Source organism: Oenanthe melanoleuca, chromosome 13, assembly GCF_029582105.1.
Source record: "Oenanthe melanoleuca isolate GR-GAL-2019-014 chromosome 13, OMel1.0, whole genome shotgun sequence".
In the NCBI taxonomy this organism is placed as follows: domain Eukaryota; kingdom Metazoa; phylum Chordata; class Aves; order Passeriformes; family Muscicapidae; genus Oenanthe; species Oenanthe melanoleuca.
The window spans coordinates 11,851,196-11,870,999 of record NC_079347.1 but is presented as its reverse complement, the minus strand read 5'-3'; the positions used below and the strand labels follow the sequence as shown (position 1 = coordinate 11,870,999).

Below are 19,804 nucleotides of genomic sequence, written 5' to 3'. Positions count from 1 at the left end.
AAAAAAGAAACATCCTTGGCACATTACAGCCATGTACACATTAGAAAGATTCCCTGCTCCTACAAACTGAAACCTGTAAGGCACGACCATCACAGCCCCCAGAGGCTTTCCTCTTTTGTCTCCTGGTACACCCTCTGCCCACCTTAGAATGTTTCTTACAAAGAATAGAGTATTTATGGCCCAGCTGCCTGTGCTGCAGACCTGGGCCACTCCTGAGGGCAGCTCAGGACTGAGTCCAGGCTGCAGCTGCACCAAGGAGAGGACAGAGCTCCTCCTCCCCACTCACACTGCGCTGGAATCACTGCTGGTAACAACACATGCAGTGGAGAGCTGACCCAGTGAGGAGCTCCCTGCAGCTACTGCTGGCAAGCTTGTCTGGGTTTAAAATAAACACATTACCTTGGATTTCCTTGCTCCTTTCTTGCCACCTGTTTTCTTTGATACAGTTTTTTTCTGTGTTGGAGACTTTGCCTTCTTTGCTGGGGGTGGAGTGATGATGGCTTCCAGTTTTCCTTTTGATCCCCGCTTCTTTGCCAACAGCTCAGGGTGAATATTGGGTAACACTCCACCACTGGCTATAGTGACCCCTTTCAATAGCTAACCAAAAATAAAATAAAAAGTTGTACATGAGAAATTCCGGTATTTACTCACCAATAAATAGAAAATATGATTTACTGCAAATTTTGTATACTGCCTTGAGTTCCTCCACCATTATCCTTGAAGAAGAGATGAGAAATGCATGAAATGGAGTTGACCACATACTAGACTTTACCTATAAAGGGACAATGTGCTCTTCTTGCACATGTGCTTGTTACTGTCAGCATCTCTAGGGTCCATCAGAGACCTGCTTCTCTGAATCCATGTCATGAAGGCTGTTACCCACTGAGGGAAAACAAGACAGCCCCAGGCACACACCTGAGGGCCCAGATGGGCACACACCTGAGACTACAACAGGTGCCACGCTGTGAAGAACCCAGTGTATGTCCCCAAGTGCTGAATTTTCCTGCAACTGTGTTATTAAAAAGATTTATTTTTACTTAGAAAAAGAAACTTCAAAAATGGAGGGCAACATTTATACAAATCTCTACCTGTAAGTCTTTCTTCAAAAAAATATGCAGTTGAATATCAATATTCAAAAGCGTGCAGTTCATTCAAGACTTTAAAAGCAGAGGTGAAATATATCATGTTCTGTATTTAAAACTACTTTAACTCATTTTTATACATCTAACTGGGACTAAGTCACTATTCAGGAGGATAGAGACAGTAACATCAAAGTCCCCCAGGTACTCCCACCTTCTGATTTGTGTTCACTGCCCCCCAATCTCAACTCAGTGAGGCTCCAAGATTACAAAGAGAAAATTCATGTAAAGTATTAACAAATTTCAGCCAAAGCCAAGGAAGGAGGGTGGATGGGGAAATATTTTTTTTTTCCCTGTTCCATCATGACATAGAGATTTGAAAAAAGCTTCTTTTCAGATGGGTTTTTACAGCACCTCACACAAAGGTACATTAATCCCAGCCACTGCCTCTGGCTGACACCCAGCACTGTAATAATGCCAGTTTTTCTTGTGGCCAGGTTAAAGGCATCTTTAAGTCTGCAAATGACACAGACTTGCAAGAGTTTAGAGCTCTTCTGTGGTAACAGACTTCAGTGAGAACAGGATTGGTCCCACTGAGTCCTCAGCTGTCTAAGGGGGGAACTAAAAACAAACAAAAAAACCAGCTTCTGCAGGATTTTCTGTCCTTGAAGGATTTATGACAATACACCAGTCCAACAGAAATGGTGTATTAACGTTATAAAAATAATTTTACATCTCCATTGTATTTTTACATATTTTAGAAGTGCTGAAATACATAATTAAGCTGAGTGCTGTAGTTAGCTACACAGCCAGCATGCTAGTGAGTGTTTCCTGGTGTGCTACTCAACAAGCAAAGGTCTTGAGTTACAAGTCAGCTATGTAGAAAGACAATTTAAGAAGCCCTAAAGGAGATCCTGGTCTTCACATGGCAGAGGTTTTTCTTACCTGATTTAATTCTTCATCATTTGCTACAGCCAACAGGATGTGTCTAGGAGTGACTCGACCCTTCTTGTTGTCCCTTGCTGCATTTCCAGCCAATTCCAGAATTTCCGCTGGGGAAAAAGCAAGCTCCTTTTAATTACAATGTCATCATTAAGAAAAGGCAATGTGTTATTTAGAGTCCATGTAAAAAGGTATGGGAATTACATCATGTTAATTCTAACTGCTGTAGATACACTCACAGACATCTAACTTAAAAATTATAATTTTGTTTTTATATGTCTAATCACAGAAGAACAAATGCACACTTAAGTCCTGTGCTTTAAACTAGAATTTTTTTTCATTCTTTGGAGCAGTTTTCCTAGATTCCTCACTTTTCAGTGTTCTTCTCAAAGCTACTTTGTGCTCATCTCTTAGGATCCCTCTCCTGTCAGAGGAGAGAGCACAGCAGATAAGACAAATTCTATAGGTCTTTTTATCAAACCTGTCAAATGTGACTTCTGGCTTGCATCACTTCTACTTTTTTATTACTGGAAAAGACACTGTTCTCAGTGACTCATTTTTAGCATTAGGGAACCATGTAAGCACACATCCAAGTTAGGACACTAAAAATACAAATTCTGCTGCTATACTCATTTAAAGATTTTTTTCTCCATCTCAGAAGTTTTTAACCAGAAAAAGTAATTGATGAATCATGTTTGTTTGCTCCTCATAAATTATTTCCTTAGAAGGTATTTCCAGTGCTGACAAAATAATGTTTAACAGCTAGGCACAAAATGACTTTTACTAAACTAGGAAAGATGAACTTGCTCCCCTTGCAAGGATCTTTGAAGAGAAAGGCTAGAGCATTACCTGCTAACTGATCTATCTGCAGCTCAACAAGCCTTGGGCAAGGATGCAATTAATTACAAGAAAGTCAGGGGAACAATTAAAAAAGAATGACATAACATGTTTATCAGACTTTGCAATTCTGTGCTACTGCTGTCTCCATTACATCTAACCTTTCATCTCCCTCTCTACAGTCTGTGTTTCAATATCGGATTTGGTAGATTTCCTTTTGCATATCTGGTAACGTTTGGAAAAAAGAGGGGGTAAAAAAAGGAAATGTCTTTTTAATATATCTATTACACACCAATATTAAAATGTGACATTGCAATAATATATGAGCTTGATTTCACATTTAAGAACTGACTACACCACGAGAACTCTCCTGTAAGCTTGCTTTAGAAGCAAAGAGAACTGAATTAAGGCATTAACCTGGAAACAAAAAAGACTAAAATCAAAATTTATGTGACCACACGCCTTTACCATAGGACACAGTAAATCTTCAGTAGTGCTATACAGCACAGACTTCAGCTTCTCATTAGACTGAGTTTAACACGATTCAACAATTATTTTTCGTCCTAAGCCACATCACAAGTAAGCTATGATGCTTACTGGAAAACTTTCAGCTGCTTCTGGATATTCTGCAGTTAAACTTCATTGAGAATTCTGGTGTGTTTTCACCATTTTTGTGTTCTACAAATCACACAATTAACTTTACTACAGCATGAGGCAGAATATTAAGTCTAACCCCCTGAAGTAACTCAACATTTCATGCTGATAACAATTGCTTTAATTTATTTTTAACCTGCCCGTGCTTCCCACACCTCCAAACAACTGAATTAAGCTGGCACAATCCATTTCACACACTTCTCACGAGGCCCAGCTCAGACACGATCACCTCCCAGCCATCATGGCGAAATCCTGGGCACACCCAGGCATCCCCACCGACCTCAGCCAGGCTCTGTCCCTGAGTACCACCACCACCTCCACCTCTTCACAGCAGGAATGGAACTGTTTGTGTCTCAGATTAATCCCAGCTGAAAAGCAAGGGAAGGCTGTGCTGCTCCTTGGTTTGCCTCTGCTCCCCGCCTGCGCTGCTTTCCGACAGCAGGCCCTGCTGAACAGTCAGGCCGTGTTACTCTCTGGGACTGATCAGCACAGCTATGCACACAGGTCACTCTACAACTAAAGACTCTAAGAAAGTGTTATGCCTGTAAAGCACACAGGAATGTTTTATTTGTTCCTCATAAAACTAAAATGTCTGCCTCGTACAGTGGAGAACTGTTCTTGTAAGTGCTAAGCCCTCTTCCTTGGACAGGAAACTCATTTTGAAATTACAGTTTTCTAATGGTCCTTTAGGGAAGTTGAGGTACCCCACTTCCTCTTCAGGAAGAGACGCTTTGCACTGGTGTTGAGGACCACAAAAGAGGAGCTTGGGGAGAGAGGAGGAGGCCATGGAGAGTGGAATTTCTCTTCTGGACTTCTCAGAGCTCCAACAATAATCAAGTATTGCTTGTACATGCAGAGACCCACAGCACCGAGAACTGCCAAACTCAGCTATGTACACAAGTCTGGTCAGAGGGGGACTCTCCTATTTAAAAGCAGAGGATTAGGAGGTATTCAAGCTGAAGCCAACATAGGCAACAGTTTTTTGATTTAGAACTGACAAGAGACAAACCTAATCCAAATCAAACAGATCAGAGCACTTAGAAATGCTGGAAATGAAGGCTTTCTGGATGCACACAGGATTCAGACTGCTTGCCTGGATTTTTCTTGCAGATAGCACTACTTTCACATCTGTTTTATGCTGCTTTAATTCTAAAAATTTAAATGGTGTTTTACCCATTTTTAAAACTAATTTTAAATTAGAGGATGATCTAGATCTCTCTGTGAGGGAGCTGATTCAAATTTTCAGAAGAGTAAGTGTGGATTTAGCTGGAAAAAGGAGTAGGTGGGAAAAAGCATTTAAAATTAAGACTGGATTTGAACTCTTGGGTCAACCTGTCTTTGGAAGTTTCATTCTACCAGGTTCAAAGGTTTGAGTCATTGAGGAGTTCTGTTTCATTAAAAGTAATCATCCCACAGTAGGAAAAAAAAGACATTTAAAAATCAACTCCAGCAACTGAGCAGGGTCAAGAGAAAAAGCTTTGCTTAGAATTCTTGAGGCAAAAGAAAGCGTTAAGAACTTCCATGACATCAGGTTTCACTCAGCTTGTATTTATCCAGCCAGAAGACCAAAACAAAAATGTTTTATAAAAATGAGGCCTCACAAAAAGGATGGAAGTTGCATAATGTCTATTCCATTCGTTTCATATATTTACTCAAGGCATTTCCCCCCTAGAGAATAATTACATCACCACCACTCAGGCAGCAGGCAACTACAAGACTTACTTTACAGAACTACAGAACATGAAGAGCTCTATTTTTTATAAAATGAAGAAAAATCCCAAGTTTTTCAATATTATATGGTTTGGAAGGTATCCTTCAACTACTACATACTGAAATCAGCTTAATATGACAAGAAATTCCATCTGCACAAATTACTTTTTCTGTGCTTTTGAATAATTCCAAACAAAAATGCAAACCAACATGTACTGCTTTAAGTATAGATATAAAACAAACTAGAAAATTCGTGAGAACTCTGTAATTAGGGAAAGAAAATTCATTTAGGAATGCCATGTCAGCATGTGATACATTAATGTATGGACAGCTGCTTAATAGCAAAAAAGGCATGGGTGCCTCAGAAATTTGACTATACCATGAGCCTATCAATTTGATTTAAATGACACAGTTATGATAAATATTTTTCTTCTTTTCAGTCATTATTAAAGTAGAAGCATTGACTGGGAAACCCTAAAAATTAAGAAATTTCCTTAAAACTTATCTCCAAAGCAGTTTCCATTTAGATTACTTGAAAAACTTTGCAATAGCTAGAACTGGGATATGGGTAGTGAAAACTGGTCTAAGCCTGTTCTCAGCACTTGGACCAAACCTGCTTTTCTCCAGCTGAGGTTTTTAGAAGTTGAGTTAAATATTTTTAAAGGAAAAAAGCAAACCGGTTGTGTATCTTCATATTTAAGCTTGAGATAAGACCACAGGAAAAGCTGTTCTCAAGACACTTCCTACACAAACACAATCAAAAAGTGTAAGAAGTCTCCACAGAAACCTCATCCTGAATGGAGTTTTCAAGATTAAGGATTCAGATTTCAGTTTTCCTCATTCTCTACTTCAGAGACTTTTGTCATCTCTTAGACACTACTAAGTTTCCAGTTTCTCTAGTTGCATTTCCCTGTTTCACAGGGGGCTGCTCTCTGCCCTGAGTATTGTTATGTAGGTACTTCACAACACTTGCAAATTCTGCAACAGAACACAACACATGGTTAAAATGAAACTAATTACTATTAGGCCAGAACAAAGCAGGCACAGTAGAAACTGCAGACCTGGAGATGCTACAAAAGCAAATGCATTCTCCTCCCACTCCTGGGGTGTGCTCCAGTTCCTTTATTGCTAGCTTTCAAACAAAATATTACTGCTCATTACTGACTAAAACTCTTCTCAAGCCTAAATGACAAAGCCTTTAGCTTATCACACATTCCAGGCTCTAATACCTTCTCAATGTAAACAGTCAATTCAATTGCTCTGACTTCATCCTCAAAATGTTTTTTTCTCTTTTTTTTTTCTGATTTTTATCTCAAGCTAAATCATTGCTGTTGCATCAAATCTCTCTGTCCACCTTGTCTTCAGGGAGATGAAATCATATCTTTGAAAATTAAACTCTTAACAACTAACAGGTGATGTGCTGACACAAGGCCAATTTCTGAACACACAAATTCCAACAGGAACAAGTCAGGGGCTTCTAAAAAAATTGGGAAGCCACTCCTCAAAAGAAAATTGAAAACAATATTCAGAAATCAAAGAAAAATGAATGTTGATACAATTCCACTGAGAAAAATGTGTATTTGCTGCAAAGTCAACTACATGACAAGGAGTCTGCTTATTGTACTTCAAATTAATCATCTTTCCCATCAGCATTTTATTGGCTTGAGATTCATTTTCCATGATTCCGGAAGGTTTTAACCCAATCAACCAAGGCTGTTAAGAGTTTCCTGCATTCTTCTCTCCATGTATTCCACCCAATCCCCCAGGAAACTGCAGTTGCAAGAGTGAAGGTAGAATAATTTAACAACCTTTTCCTTCTTACGCATTCCAATAAAACAGTTCTCAGCCTTGGTTCAAAATCATGGAAATCTGATGCAGTGAAAATCAGTTCAAGAAACTTTACTGCTTTGAACAAGCCTTGATGAAACCCTAACTCTCAGCAGGGCAATCGTTCTCAATCATTCTCTTAGGATGTGATAAAAAACCCAATCCTTTCAGTCTTGAGTGTCTGAGCTGTATCAAAACTAGGCTCCTTAAAGGAAAAACTGTTAGCTTGGCCAAGTTATTATAAAGTCTTGCATTTCTGTGAGGCAGATGACAGACTGCTGTTTACATAAAACACAAATTCAGGCCACAAAAGCCACTTCCACTTAGAGCCTTCTCATTTGGCTTACATGTCTCTTCAGCTTTTTAATACACTTTAATACAATCAATTTTTTTTTTGTAAGAGATCCAATGTTATCCAATGTTATTTAACTTTCTTTTTTTATTGTTTTGTTGGGTTTTTTTGTTTTTGATTTTAATTTCTTGTTTATTATTGATCTGTAAAAGATATGAGATCAATTTTCAGGAAAACTTGAATTTCAACTCAGATGTTATTATAATGGCCACACCCTGAGTATTAATTTGAAGAGTTAGCCTAGCTCTTCTTCACTAGAATCTCAAATCAGCCTCTACTCTTTTACAGTGGAGCTTCCTCCACCTGGCAGCACACTTTGCTGTTCCTCAGAACAGCTAACATGTATTTTAGCAATTCACTCAAACATGATTAAAGTAACTGCTGCCAGACATTACCTGAACAGGTGCAGCATTTGACACTTGGGGACATAGCTTAGTGCTGGACTTGGCAGTGCCAGGTTAACAGTTGGACTTGCTGATCTTGGAGGGCTTTTCCAATCTAAATGATTCCATGTATGCTTTGGTCTGGCTGTTAAAGAATACAGGAGACCAAGCACATCACCAACACTGAATGCGCCAACTGAAAACTCTTGATAATACTTAAAATTAATTTCTGCTTATGCTGCAGAACTGATCCACTATTCTGACTATTTTCCTGCAAGGCAGGAAGCAATGCATGAACTTCTGCTGCAAAGAAGGAAAAGAAACAAGAACTGTGCATTTACAGTTCTTTGGCATCCACAGTATTCCTCCAGAGTAAAGAAAGGAAGTATATCCACCTGCTTCAATATTGGTAACACTCAAAGGTACCTGCTGCATATTTACCCACAAAAGACACACTATTTACAGTGGATATGATATATTATTTCCATAGATAAACAACAGGAAACAATAAACAACTTGGCTTAAGAAACCAAACTGCATACACAGCTTGTATATCATTACTGTGCTGATGAGAGAATTATTTTCTAATGTTTCTTCTAGGGAGCAAGAACCTGTAGTGAATAAGTAAGAAAAGGAGGATACTCAGTGTGCAACTTGTTTATATGTGAAGTATATTGAAATCTAAGGACCTGAGAAATCACAGAATGTGTACTCTTACTTTCTGAGTGAGGAGTTGTACGTACATGATAAAAATAAGCTACTTTCAAGTACAAAGGGGTAAGTCCTAACTCCAGATGAATCCAGAACAGAACTTCTGGAAGCATTTCAGAAGTTCAAATCTCAAATTGAACAAAAAATCCCAATTCCGAGCACATTATAGGCTGATTTCAGATTTCAATTGAAGTTAAACCTCAGCAAAGGCCAGCAAAATTTAGCACCTCACCTTCTAAAGGAATAAAGTTGGTTCCATATTTTGCACACTGCTGAACCAGTTTTTAAACTTTAGTAGGTTCCTTTCTATTAGGTCATGTCTCTGTCATTTCCCTGCCTGTTTTTCTTTCTGAAGTTTCTCTTTCCTATGACTGCTTTTGATATTTTATACTTCTCCTTCCTGGATGCATAGGATTGCTTTTTGATTTAGCCAATTTATTAGCATGCCAGTTCACATGGTCTCCTTCCTACTCTGTCATGTTCCTGGTTTTACTTTGAAATTGTTGAAATGCTTTGATTTGGTCTCAGACCATGTGCTACCATGAGGATCTTTAAAAACTCTCCTGGAGAGAAGTCAGGATTTCTCTGGTTTTGTGAAGTAATAACTGCTAAGAGGTAAAATAACACAAACCAAAAATCTCCAAGCATTCAATTTCAAGGGGTTGTTTCTGAATTACATTGAAAAAGATGAATGACCTCAAGTTCAAAAAACATACTGAGCACTAAAGGCTAAAAAATTATACTATACAGAGTGTGAAAAACTTGGAGAAAGGAACAGAAAACCCCACCAGATTGGAACAGTAAGGGGTCTACAAGAAAGCTGGAGAGGGAAGGAGTTGTAATGATGGAAGGGAATTGCTTCAAACTGAAACAGGATAGATTTAGAGTAGATATTAGGAAGACATTCTTCCCTATGAGTATGCTGGGGCACTGGCACAATTGCCCAGAGAAGCTGTGGCTGTCCCATCTCTGGAAATGGCCAAGATGGTTCAAGGCCACCAGACTGGATGTAGTTTGGAGGAACATGGTCTAGTGGGAGGTATCCCTGTCCATGGAAGGGGAATTAGAACAAGATGAACTTCAAGGTCCCTTCCAACCCACATCATTATGTGATAAAACCAGTTCTAACTACAGAAAGAAAGGAGTATCTGTGCTTTTGAGATGCAACTATGTACAGGAATGAAAGAAAACCCTGAGATACAGTCTACTAGGATTATCTACCTAGCCTTCAGAGAACACAGAACAACTACAGCAAAACTGCCAAAAAACAGTTAAAGGGATAAAAAAGAAGTACTTTTTCCTTTAGCTATCCTTTCTCCCTGCCTTTTATTTTTCCTAAAGTGATGTATGTTACTTTTCCTTGTTTGGTTTTTGGTTTTTCGTTGTTGTCAGTAATGTCCTCAGACAGCTTCCCAAGATGCACAGCAGTTCAAGAAACACTTTCATTTCCCCAGCCTATTCTCAACTGCCTAAACTATCACTGCCTCAGTCAAAACTTTAAATCAGTTAACCAGTAACATGTGCTGCTCATTAGCAGAGCCTTAAGCTCACCTTTATTGCTCTGTTTCTTTAAAAGGACAGCATTCACAGCACCCTTCACCCTAAGAAGCCTTTTATTTGAGTTGTTATTGCTGTAAGCAGGAACCTAGCTAAAGGAAATGTTAATTTTTTAAGGTTATCTATGAAGTTTTAAAGTGTACTTTTAAAGAAAAGGCCCAAATAAAGAAAATATCAGCAAGTGAAGGGGAAAAAATATTTGATTGTATAAGCACCCTACAGAAAACAAGCACTCAATAATTATTTAGTAATATTACCAATTTTTGTCTTTAGGGGGAAGAAAAAACTTGATAGGAAGGAATCTTCTGTCCTTCAATGTCAAGAGCCATTATAAAATGTATCTAAAATTGTGGTAAGGTCAGGTTGCTCTGGTTTTAAATACTTTCAGAAAAGTCAATGCTTTATTACTCTGTGCTTGAGTAAAAGAAAAACCTGTACCTTTTAGAGGCTTGGCACACCAATACAGCTTAAAGTCTCCTGTCCATTGAAACACTTGAACCTATGGCAAGAACACTAACACAAGCAGATGCACTGGAAAAAGACACACTGCTTTGAGAAATAAGATCCAACTCAAGCTTTTCCTTTGTCATGCTAACAGAATCTGGCTCTAAACACTCATCTATCTGGCACTTGGGTTATTTTTACTAGATCCCTATACCACAGGTATATACTAAAGATGTTGACCTGGCAACACGAAAGTAACTGAACTCTCCTATCCATATTTTAAAATTTATTTCAAGCAAACCATTATTGCAAAAAACCAATCTGCTGATTCTATTATAGTTGGGGTTTTCTATCAAAAGACTGCATTTGTAATGTTGTTTGGGGAGGTAAACTTGCAGTATCTTAAGTTCTGTTTGAGAACAAAACAGCTAGGTAAAGATCTTTACTTGCATGTCTGGTTATTTATGTCACTGGGCAAAGCATTTTCTTTCTCTGAAGCTTCTTTCTAAACAGAGGAAAAATAACACTTTTGTCCTGGGAGAAGGTGAGGATGAGATAGTTATTTAAGGTATTCTCATTCTGATGTGATGAAGGGAACAGAGCAAGAACTACAATTGTAAGCAAATAAGCTACACAGATCCAGGGCAGGTGAACAGAGTGCATTGTATACACAGACTCAATCAAATTGCAAACAGCATGTGCAGTCTGAAAAGAAATCTGTAAATTGAACAAAAATGTTTAAACAAGGATGTAAGCAGTCTCAGCCCTGTGTACACACAGAGAAGCTCTCTATTTAAAATTAATGTATATGCTTAACAGACAATTATAACCCATAAAAGTCATCAGGCACAAAACCAAAGCAAGGAGAACTGCAACAATGTAGTCCACACACAATGATGGCAATGGGAACCCTGACTGTCTATGTGGAAGGAGTAAGTTTACAAGGGGTGAAAGGAAATTCTGTGCTGGAATGAACAAAAGTCATCAAGGCTCTGAGGCAGGGGTGATTTTTGGCTTAGATGTGTGATCAGTGTAACATGCATTTCAGCTGTAATTTTTTTAGTTTGTTTTGTTTTTTTTCTGTGCAGATTCACTTTGTGTTTAACTTTTACTGCTACTATTTCACATAATTCAGCAAAACCTACCAGTTAGATATTCCAGTACAGCAGCCATGTACACAGGAGCACCAACACCAATTCTGTACTTCGGGTGGCCTTTCTTAATGTACCGGAGCATCCTTCCAACAGGGAATATGACCCCAGCCTTTGCAGAGCGGGAAGTCTTGGTAGACTTCTTCTTTCCACCCCTGCTGGACATCTTGTCTGTATCAGGTCTGAAACACACTCTATATTCAGGAAGAAAGAAAAAAAGAAAAAGGGAACAAAAGATAAAAGGTTATTAATAAGGACTCACTATAAGATCACACACTGAATTCCAAAGCAAATCAGCATTTTGGGGTAGGCACTGCATTAGAGTGTCTAAAATATACAGAAAAGTTGCCTTTTTAGCATATGCACAATAAGAACCTAAACTAATTTCCCACAGAATGTTTACTTCCCATTGTAATTTGGCATAATTTTATATGGAAAATATATAAAACAAGTTATTTCCTAAAAATCTACTTTCCTGAAATTCCCAACAGATTAAACCCAGTACCACTAATGGAACCAAGAGTGGTAAGTATCAGATTTAAAACAGAACTTCTGTATTGAAGCAGAGGATGCTTTCTGCAAGGAGACTGACACAACACCCTGATCTCCATGAAATACTTTTGATAGGGCATCTGAACAGCTGTGGTAGGGCAGTTATGTCCATGCATGATTACATTCCAAACTAGGAGAAACTGTATCTGCTAAAGCTTTCATGAAATGTATTCATCTCCTTTAAAAAACTCAGGGCTCCAGATCTGTGAGAGACAGAACAAAGACCTATGAATGGCAAAATACATCTCCTGTACAGTAAATGTTCTATTTTTAGAAAGATCTGAAATGACTCCCTTGAGATTTGAATCTACCAAAACTCAGCCATCTCCACACTTCAACATTCTCTCCAGGAATCTGGCCATCTTCTATCTGCCACCTTTCCCTAACAGCACAGTGATCTGAACACCCAGCACGTATCTGACAACTGTATCTCAGTTTATTTCGCTAAGGGAACCTACTGCTGATACAGCTGTCAAACATATTCTGTCCTCTCTTTGATTTCTGCTCAGGCTGTAAATAGAAACTGACAAACCCAAAGAGGTGGAGGGTTCACAGACTCTCACGGTGTCTTTGAAGGTTTAGGCAACTCGCTGGGTTTTGAAATTACCTCAGAGGAAAGGAGTGCTCATCTCCCCATCTCTCCCCTCCCTCATGTCTGAACTCCAGGGAAACCAGCAGAATGCATGAGTGATACACACACACACCTCTGTGCATCCCACTTCTTTCCTGGCTGCACAAATCTTACCTAACACACATGCAAATTCACTGATGTCTTTATACACTCCACAATGAAACCCCCCTTTAATCTTGCTTTATCATCACACCATTTCTCTACTTCCCCTATTTTTCACTTGTTTATTCTGAATTCTCTCCTTGCCCTTATGAACCTAACTGTATTTCCCACATGCCTGAATCCACAATGGAACCATCTCAGAATTAGGCAAAACAGGTTCATCAGCCCCACTTCTAGGTTTTGCAATTTCTGTTCTGTGCTGACACATCCTGCAGTCCTTCAATTCTCAATGAGTCAATAAGATTCAGGCTACATTCATAATACATATATTATGTATGTATTCATAATTCATAATAGATACATACATACATACATAAAATTCAGGCCAAACAAAGACAAGCCAGGATAGCTAAAGGAACATTTGTATGACAGGTTTCTTTTCCTTTCCACTTCCACATTCCATTCATAAGAATCTACACCTGCACAGCACATTAAGCAAATTAAATGCAATGGGTTTACTGTTTTTTAAAGCTAAACAAAATAATCCCATCTTTGTAGACCAGATGAAAGTCACACTACATTTAGGACACTCATGTCCAGAAACAGATAGGAATCTTTGGTAAGGGGAAGCCATCAAAAGGGCTCCTTCTCCTTTCATTTGATGTAGACTCAGCTCTGTAACATCCATTATTCTGTGAAGAAGAGGACAAAAGCCAATTTTCTTGCCTTGAGAAACGACCCAAATGCAGCTCACCAATTATTTTAAAAACACCCATTTAATTGCATTTTCTCATCTCATTAGCTCTGTCTTTGTTAGCAAGAAGGCTGGGTGGGGCTTTGACTCCTCTATAGACCTTCTGCCAGGAATTATTTTCATATTTCATAATCCAATTTCATAAATAATACTAGGGATGTTTAACCTCAAATGTTAAGAGGTTCATTGAATCAAACACCATGGAAAAGAGCATAAGAAATATCAGTGCTGTCCTGCAATATATCTAGCTTGTAACTGAGAGGTCAATGATGGAAAACAGTATTTCTAGAGAAAGCCTGCAAGCCTTAAGCAGTAAATTTCTATTAATCATTTAGTGAGTTTATGGGATATCAGAACAGCTGGAAGAGAATATGGAAATCCTTACTTCCTAATGTTTTCTTTCCTTGGGAGAGTGTCAGCTGCTGTAACATTTGCACCAAAGCATTAGTAAAGTAGGTAGGAAAACAGAATAACACCAACCCATATATAAAACGGTATCTTTTGTTTTCCATAAGCTTATTTTATCACCCCAGCAAATTCTACTATTTTCTCTCATTATTTTATGTATTTGGTCACATTACTCAAATTAATATTTAGGATACTCTGGACCTATCTTGACAATTCACCTGATCCCCTTACAGGGAACATTAAAGACCTTTCTAGCTGTAAGTTTATTTCTGAGGAGAAACTTTGTCTGAATCCAAAAGGTGCTGGTGCACAGGGCTGCATAATGAAAAAAATCAAGAACTTCTGAAACTTTTAGTATTAAAGATGAAAAGTGACACAGATGAGTTTCAGACCTTCCCATCTCAGGGATCCCATTCCTCCATGTAGTGAATCCCTGGATGTTCAGATTGTTCAGATGTTGGGAGTGGAGGGAAGAAAACTTCAATTAGGTTTCAAGTACCACTTTTACTGTCACCAATGACATAATTTGGAAGGTGAAAGTGAGAGCCTGGCATGGAAACCTTTTCAGAGCTTAATTGTGTATTCAGGATCATAGAACCTGTTTGTCCTGCCTTTGAGCTGCAGCATGGCCCAACCGTCAAATGTCTCTTCCCTATTTTTACTTCTCCACTGAAAAAGAGAAGGGAAAGAGATTTCACTTGCAAAAGCCACAAGGAAATGTACTGAGGTGAAATGTAAAGAGCATGGCAACAGATGAAAAACCAAAGAAGGCTGTGTGCCTTACATGTTGGAAAACGGTTTATCTCTGTAACACCAGAAACTCTGGAATGCTGCCAACTCTAATGAACTAGAGCTGTTTGCTGAGTCACTGGGAGCCCGCAGATCAGAGGCAACCGAAGGCAACCTTATCACACCAATCATAGTTCAGACAAGATTTGAGCAGTATAATGAAAGTAAGTAAATATATTTTTAAATAAATCACAGTAAATGGACCAGTACTTTAGTTTCTTTCTTCTGTCCTGCCGCTGCAATGGAATTTTTCAGAACTTTACCAAATACATTGCAAAGTCTCCAAAGATTTGACAATAAAATGATTTTTGTTTTCAATGTGAGAGTTCACAAAATTATCACTGTGATAATCAGGGGATATCACCGAGGAGTCAAGTATCTAAGTTCACCTTCGACTTCAAACCAAATTAAACACTGTATTCTTCAGTGACTCTGCTGTACTTGGACACAGATTGCCCTAGATACAGAATTTAGCACTTGATTCACAGTCTTTTGAAACCCCTTAAAGACTTAAAGATTCACACTGCTTTCTAAGATCTCCAAATGCATAAACAAGATTTGATGGTGTATTAATTGGGTCACAGCAAAGATTCAAGCTACAAGGCTCCTCTGCTGTCACATCTTTGAGAGCCAGAAATACATTTCCTAAGAAACAATCTTAAGGTTGATGAGATGAAATCAGCATAATTAACATTTTTCTCTTTGAAATTGGCTGGAGTAACTCTGGTTGGCCATATTTTTCTGCTGAACCACACTTGAAAATACCATCTTCCTCAAATGCACACAGGCATCTGATTTTTCTGTAAGGTTTGACATCACATAATAATTCTTTAAGTACAGCCTGAACATCCTAGTAAAGAGATATCCAAATTCCAAATACCAGAACTTCATTAGTTCAGTTGGTTTGACACTTTGATCAAACAGCAGTAATAAATCCAGTCTGTTATTAGCTGTTTTCAAGTACTGGTTCTTAATGACTGAACAAATTACTATGAATCTTGCAGCTGTCAGACAGAGACTGTTCTGATCGTGGGCTTACACTGGTATATTAACTGCACTCAGCAAACAGATGATTCAATTTAGATCTACATCATCATATCAGTAAGTAGTGGAATCCAGGAGATCATTAGTACAATAGGAAAAATATTAAAATGTAGTAATTATTTTTCTTTTCTTTCAGTACAAAGACTAAGCTGGAAAGTTCATTTTTGTATCACAAGAGATGAACTGCAGTACTATTTTCTTTCCACTGTTCCAAAAGATTAACAATGTAAGTGCTGTGATCTTCTCTTAAATCTAGTTATGTCCCATAATAATAGCCACTTGCTGAAAAGGTGCATTTGACTTTGCTGTGACAATGAACTTGCTCTGCTCTTAGCTAACCAGAAGCTGCTCTGGCATATTTATAAAATGGTATAGAATGGTCTCTAATAATACCTGCCTGGCACAACAGCATCTCTGCCTGGGACTGTAGTTTCTAGATACAACAGTACTAAAAAGAGCCAATCACTCAGTTATCATTTGATCTGATGTGAGTTCAAACTTTAGCTCAAGTTCTTTATCAAAGCATTAACTCTTTCAGGTCTGAAACAGATAGAAGAGTGGAACCAGTTGTAAAACAGTTGTTCCATAACTCATTAAGTTCTCATCTGAGAAGATAGCACCATACATTTGTTTTCATTTGGAAAACCAAGAGGACACTCCCCATCTAGGAATGCACAATAGGTGTACTTTCTGTTGAATATTAAGACAATTAAAATTCCTATAGCAGTAACATAAAGGATGGGAAAAACACAAATAATGTTTTCACAAAACCTGAGTGATAAACAAAATACTGTTGCACAATTGTATTGAACTGGCAGAAGTCCCTCCCTCCCACAGTGGGTCTGAAACACCAAAACAAACACCCCTTAATGTGCAAACCTTCACTAAGAACAGTGCTGAGAGTGTGACAAGAGTTTTTGCTGGGCATCTTGCCACCAATAGACAGGAAAACGTAAACATAATTGTCTGCACTGACCAAGCTGGGAGAATGGGCCTGAAATAACCATTTATACATGGTTATTTATACAGGTTTTTGTATACTAGCTAGCATAAAATTTATAGAGGGCCTTAAGTCACTAGACCATTTGTGAATTCAACACAGAAAAACTGTTTTAAATAACATTTTGAAAACAACTTTGTCTCTTGACATTTTTGTAAGAAAATAAAAACATAACAAAGAATTAATGTGGATGCTTCCAAGGCAAAATTCAGATGCAAACCAAAATTTAAAATAGATATTATACTGGTGAGAGAAGGGATTGCAAAAACTTGACCCATCAAGGAGGTCATGAATGGTATGATTCTTGCACCTCTCCTGGAACAAGGACCATGAGCTGAATCCTGACTATACTGTCCTCACAATGGGTCTGGGTAAGGAACTATAGCTTCTTTATGTGCTCACAGCATCTTTCCCTACCAAGGAAGCAAGCCAGCCCTGCAGTCTTTCCACAAGCACTGCATTTTTCTTTTCCAATTTTACCTCTTGAGATGACAAAACCTAATGCTCAGCACTACCCACAGGGCCAACATTTCCTCTCCCAGTGGAGGATCTATCCAGAGGCTCTTTTCTTCTCTTGTGGCATCAGTTCCAGATCCCTGCTCCTTTAACCCTGCTTTATAACCTTGCTGGGGTAGGACTACCTTTTCTGTGGAACAGAGAGTAGGCCTTGATCCTAGCTGACAGACCTGCACAAAAATATTTCTGCACTTCTCTGAGAGCAAAGGTTCATAACTATTCTTCCAGAGTGTGATTATATCACCTACCTTATCAAGAGAGTATCTTTTATCAAAGTTCATTGCTATGTATTGGCAGAACTAGGGAACTCCGAAGAACAAATTTAAACCCACTAGTTTCTTTTAAGACTAAGATTGCAGTGGTGGACTCATCTTTTTGCTCATGCTGATCTACAAAATAGGCAGTGCTTAAGCACTTTACTGACTTTACTGTCATTAGGCCAAATTCTAGTCTTGCCACTAGTTTTTAGATCAGCTATGACTTAATCTACACTGTCAACATTTGACCTTACTGGCAATCAGAAGGGTATACAGCACACACAGCAAATCAAAGTTACTCTTTAGAAACCCAGGAGGCCTAGATTACAGTGTGAAAGGTTACAAAACATAACGCAGCAAAGTAACCTGCAACCATTACTAAGTAAACAATGTAATTCCTTTCTTTCACAACACTTAAAAAAAAGCCCCAAACCTCCAAACACACTGGGTAGTTTTCTAGGGACTCCTTGATGCAAAATCTTTCATTCCCAACTGCATTAAAACATAATTTTCAAAGCAACTGTTATTGTCTTGTTCCAACATAAGTCTTTCAACTCTGTGCAGTCCCTGAGAACCCAGGTACTGTTTTCATTAATTGCACTCTTGCTCCTTTGCTCATTTATTTCTTTTACTCTTCAGAATGAGGGAGGCAGTGGATCTGCCAAGTTGTCTATAGACCTGTTGCTAAGTGACAGCCACACGCTCCTGGGGAAAAAATGGTTGTTCACTTGCTTGGTCAAGAGATAAATAACAAGTCTCATCCAAGTATATTTCAACAAGTCTCCTTCCATCTCTACAAATGAAGCAACCACCCCGCTTGCATAGGAGCTAGTTCCAACTGCTGGCTTCCGACACAATTTCATGGGCCTCCTACAACTTACTTCTAAAGATCACAGAAGAAACAAAAGGATTACAGGGAGATGCAAGTCACAGAAGCAGTCTGCTGCCCTCACTGTCTCCTACACAGGCGAACACGTCAGCCTGGAGCCTCAGTCCCAGCGCTGCTGCTGGAGCCGGCGCGGAGCCTCGGGAACCTGCATTCACCTGCAGTACTCGCAGTCCCCTCGGAGCAACACCCACACCCAGACAGTCCGTATGGGCTGCTCCAATCCTGCAGGCAGACATATTGCAGCTCTACAACAAGTCGGAGTCCTAAAAGAATAAGGAGCCCTGTTTCCAGACAAACATTTATTTTTACTACTCTCGGAAGCCTCTGCTCACGGTTTAAAATACACCATCCGGCTTTTTTAAATTAAGCCATTCATAAGAGGCAGGTAACTTTTACGCCACGGGTTCTTTATCCCGAAGTGAAACACACGGAAAACGCGTCCTGGCGTTTTTTGCCTTGTGCTTTTCGCAGTCACCCTCGATTACCGTCCCCTGCTCGGCGACCCGCGGTGGAACGAGAACGGAGCCGGTCCGTGGGGACGGCGGCTCCGCACCGCCGGCCGCTCCCGCACCCCGCCGGGCTCCTTCCAGCCCCACACCGTCATTCCATAGCGGATTCCATGGAAATGCAGCCCCACTGCCACCATTTCGTGGGGCGCGGGTGGATCTCCCGGCTTCACCCGAGGCACAGCAAGAATCAGGGGAACCAAGTCCCGGTTTTTGTCAGGGGAGGGGACCGGCTCCCTTCCGTCCCACGGCCTCGGCCCCCCCACGGCCGCCGGGTGTCACCGCGCCGCGACACAGCCCCCCGCGCCCTCTCCTGCAGTCGGGCCGCGGCGGCCACTTACGGCGCGGGCAAGATGTCTCCGGTCGGGCGGCGGCGGCCCCGCTCCCGTCCCCGCTGCTCCGCTCCGCTCCGCTCCGCTCTGCCCGCGGGGCTACCGGGCTCGGCTGGCCGAGCTCCCACAATGCCCCGCGCGGCCGCGCGTCACATCCACCGCCCGCCCCTCACGGTCCCGCTCGGGCCCCGCGCTCCGCTCACGGTCCTTCCCGGTCCGCTCACGGATCCCCTGGCGATCCCTCACGGCTGGGCCACCGGGGCCGCGATCCCGCAGGTTCCTTGGGCTGTCCCGCCTCTCCTCCCGCCCGCACGGGCCGCAGGCGGCAGCTGGCCCGGCCCGGCTGTTGAAAAGCCCGGTCCCTGAGTGGGGCTGGG

The 19,804-nt window shown here is 40.2% G+C and overlaps 1 protein-coding gene across 5 annotated transcripts in view; it reads right to left on the bottom strand.

Annotated features, from left to right (window-relative positions):
* LOC130258603 (core histone macro-H2A.1) overlaps positions 1-19,576 on the bottom strand; it is a 39,618-nt gene extending 20,042 nt beyond the window's left edge. Inside the window, exons 1-4 of one of the 5 annotated variants that reach the window (XM_056502134.1) lie at positions 19,437-19,576; positions 11,642-11,841; positions 2,025-2,131; positions 400-597 (exon numbers count right to left, since the gene is read on the bottom strand). In XM_056502134.1, the coding sequence (XP_056358109.1) occupies positions 400-597; positions 2,025-2,131; positions 11,642-11,813 (477 nt within the window). In that variant the 5' untranslated portion in view covers positions 11,814-11,841; positions 19,437-19,576. The remainder of the gene's footprint in view (positions 1-399; positions 598-2,024; positions 2,132-11,641; positions 11,842-19,436) is intronic. The other 4 variants (XM_056502135.1, XM_056502131.1, XM_056502133.1 and 1 more) reach the window with 4 other exon arrangements.
* Between the last annotated feature and the right edge of the window lie 228 nt (positions 19,577-19,804).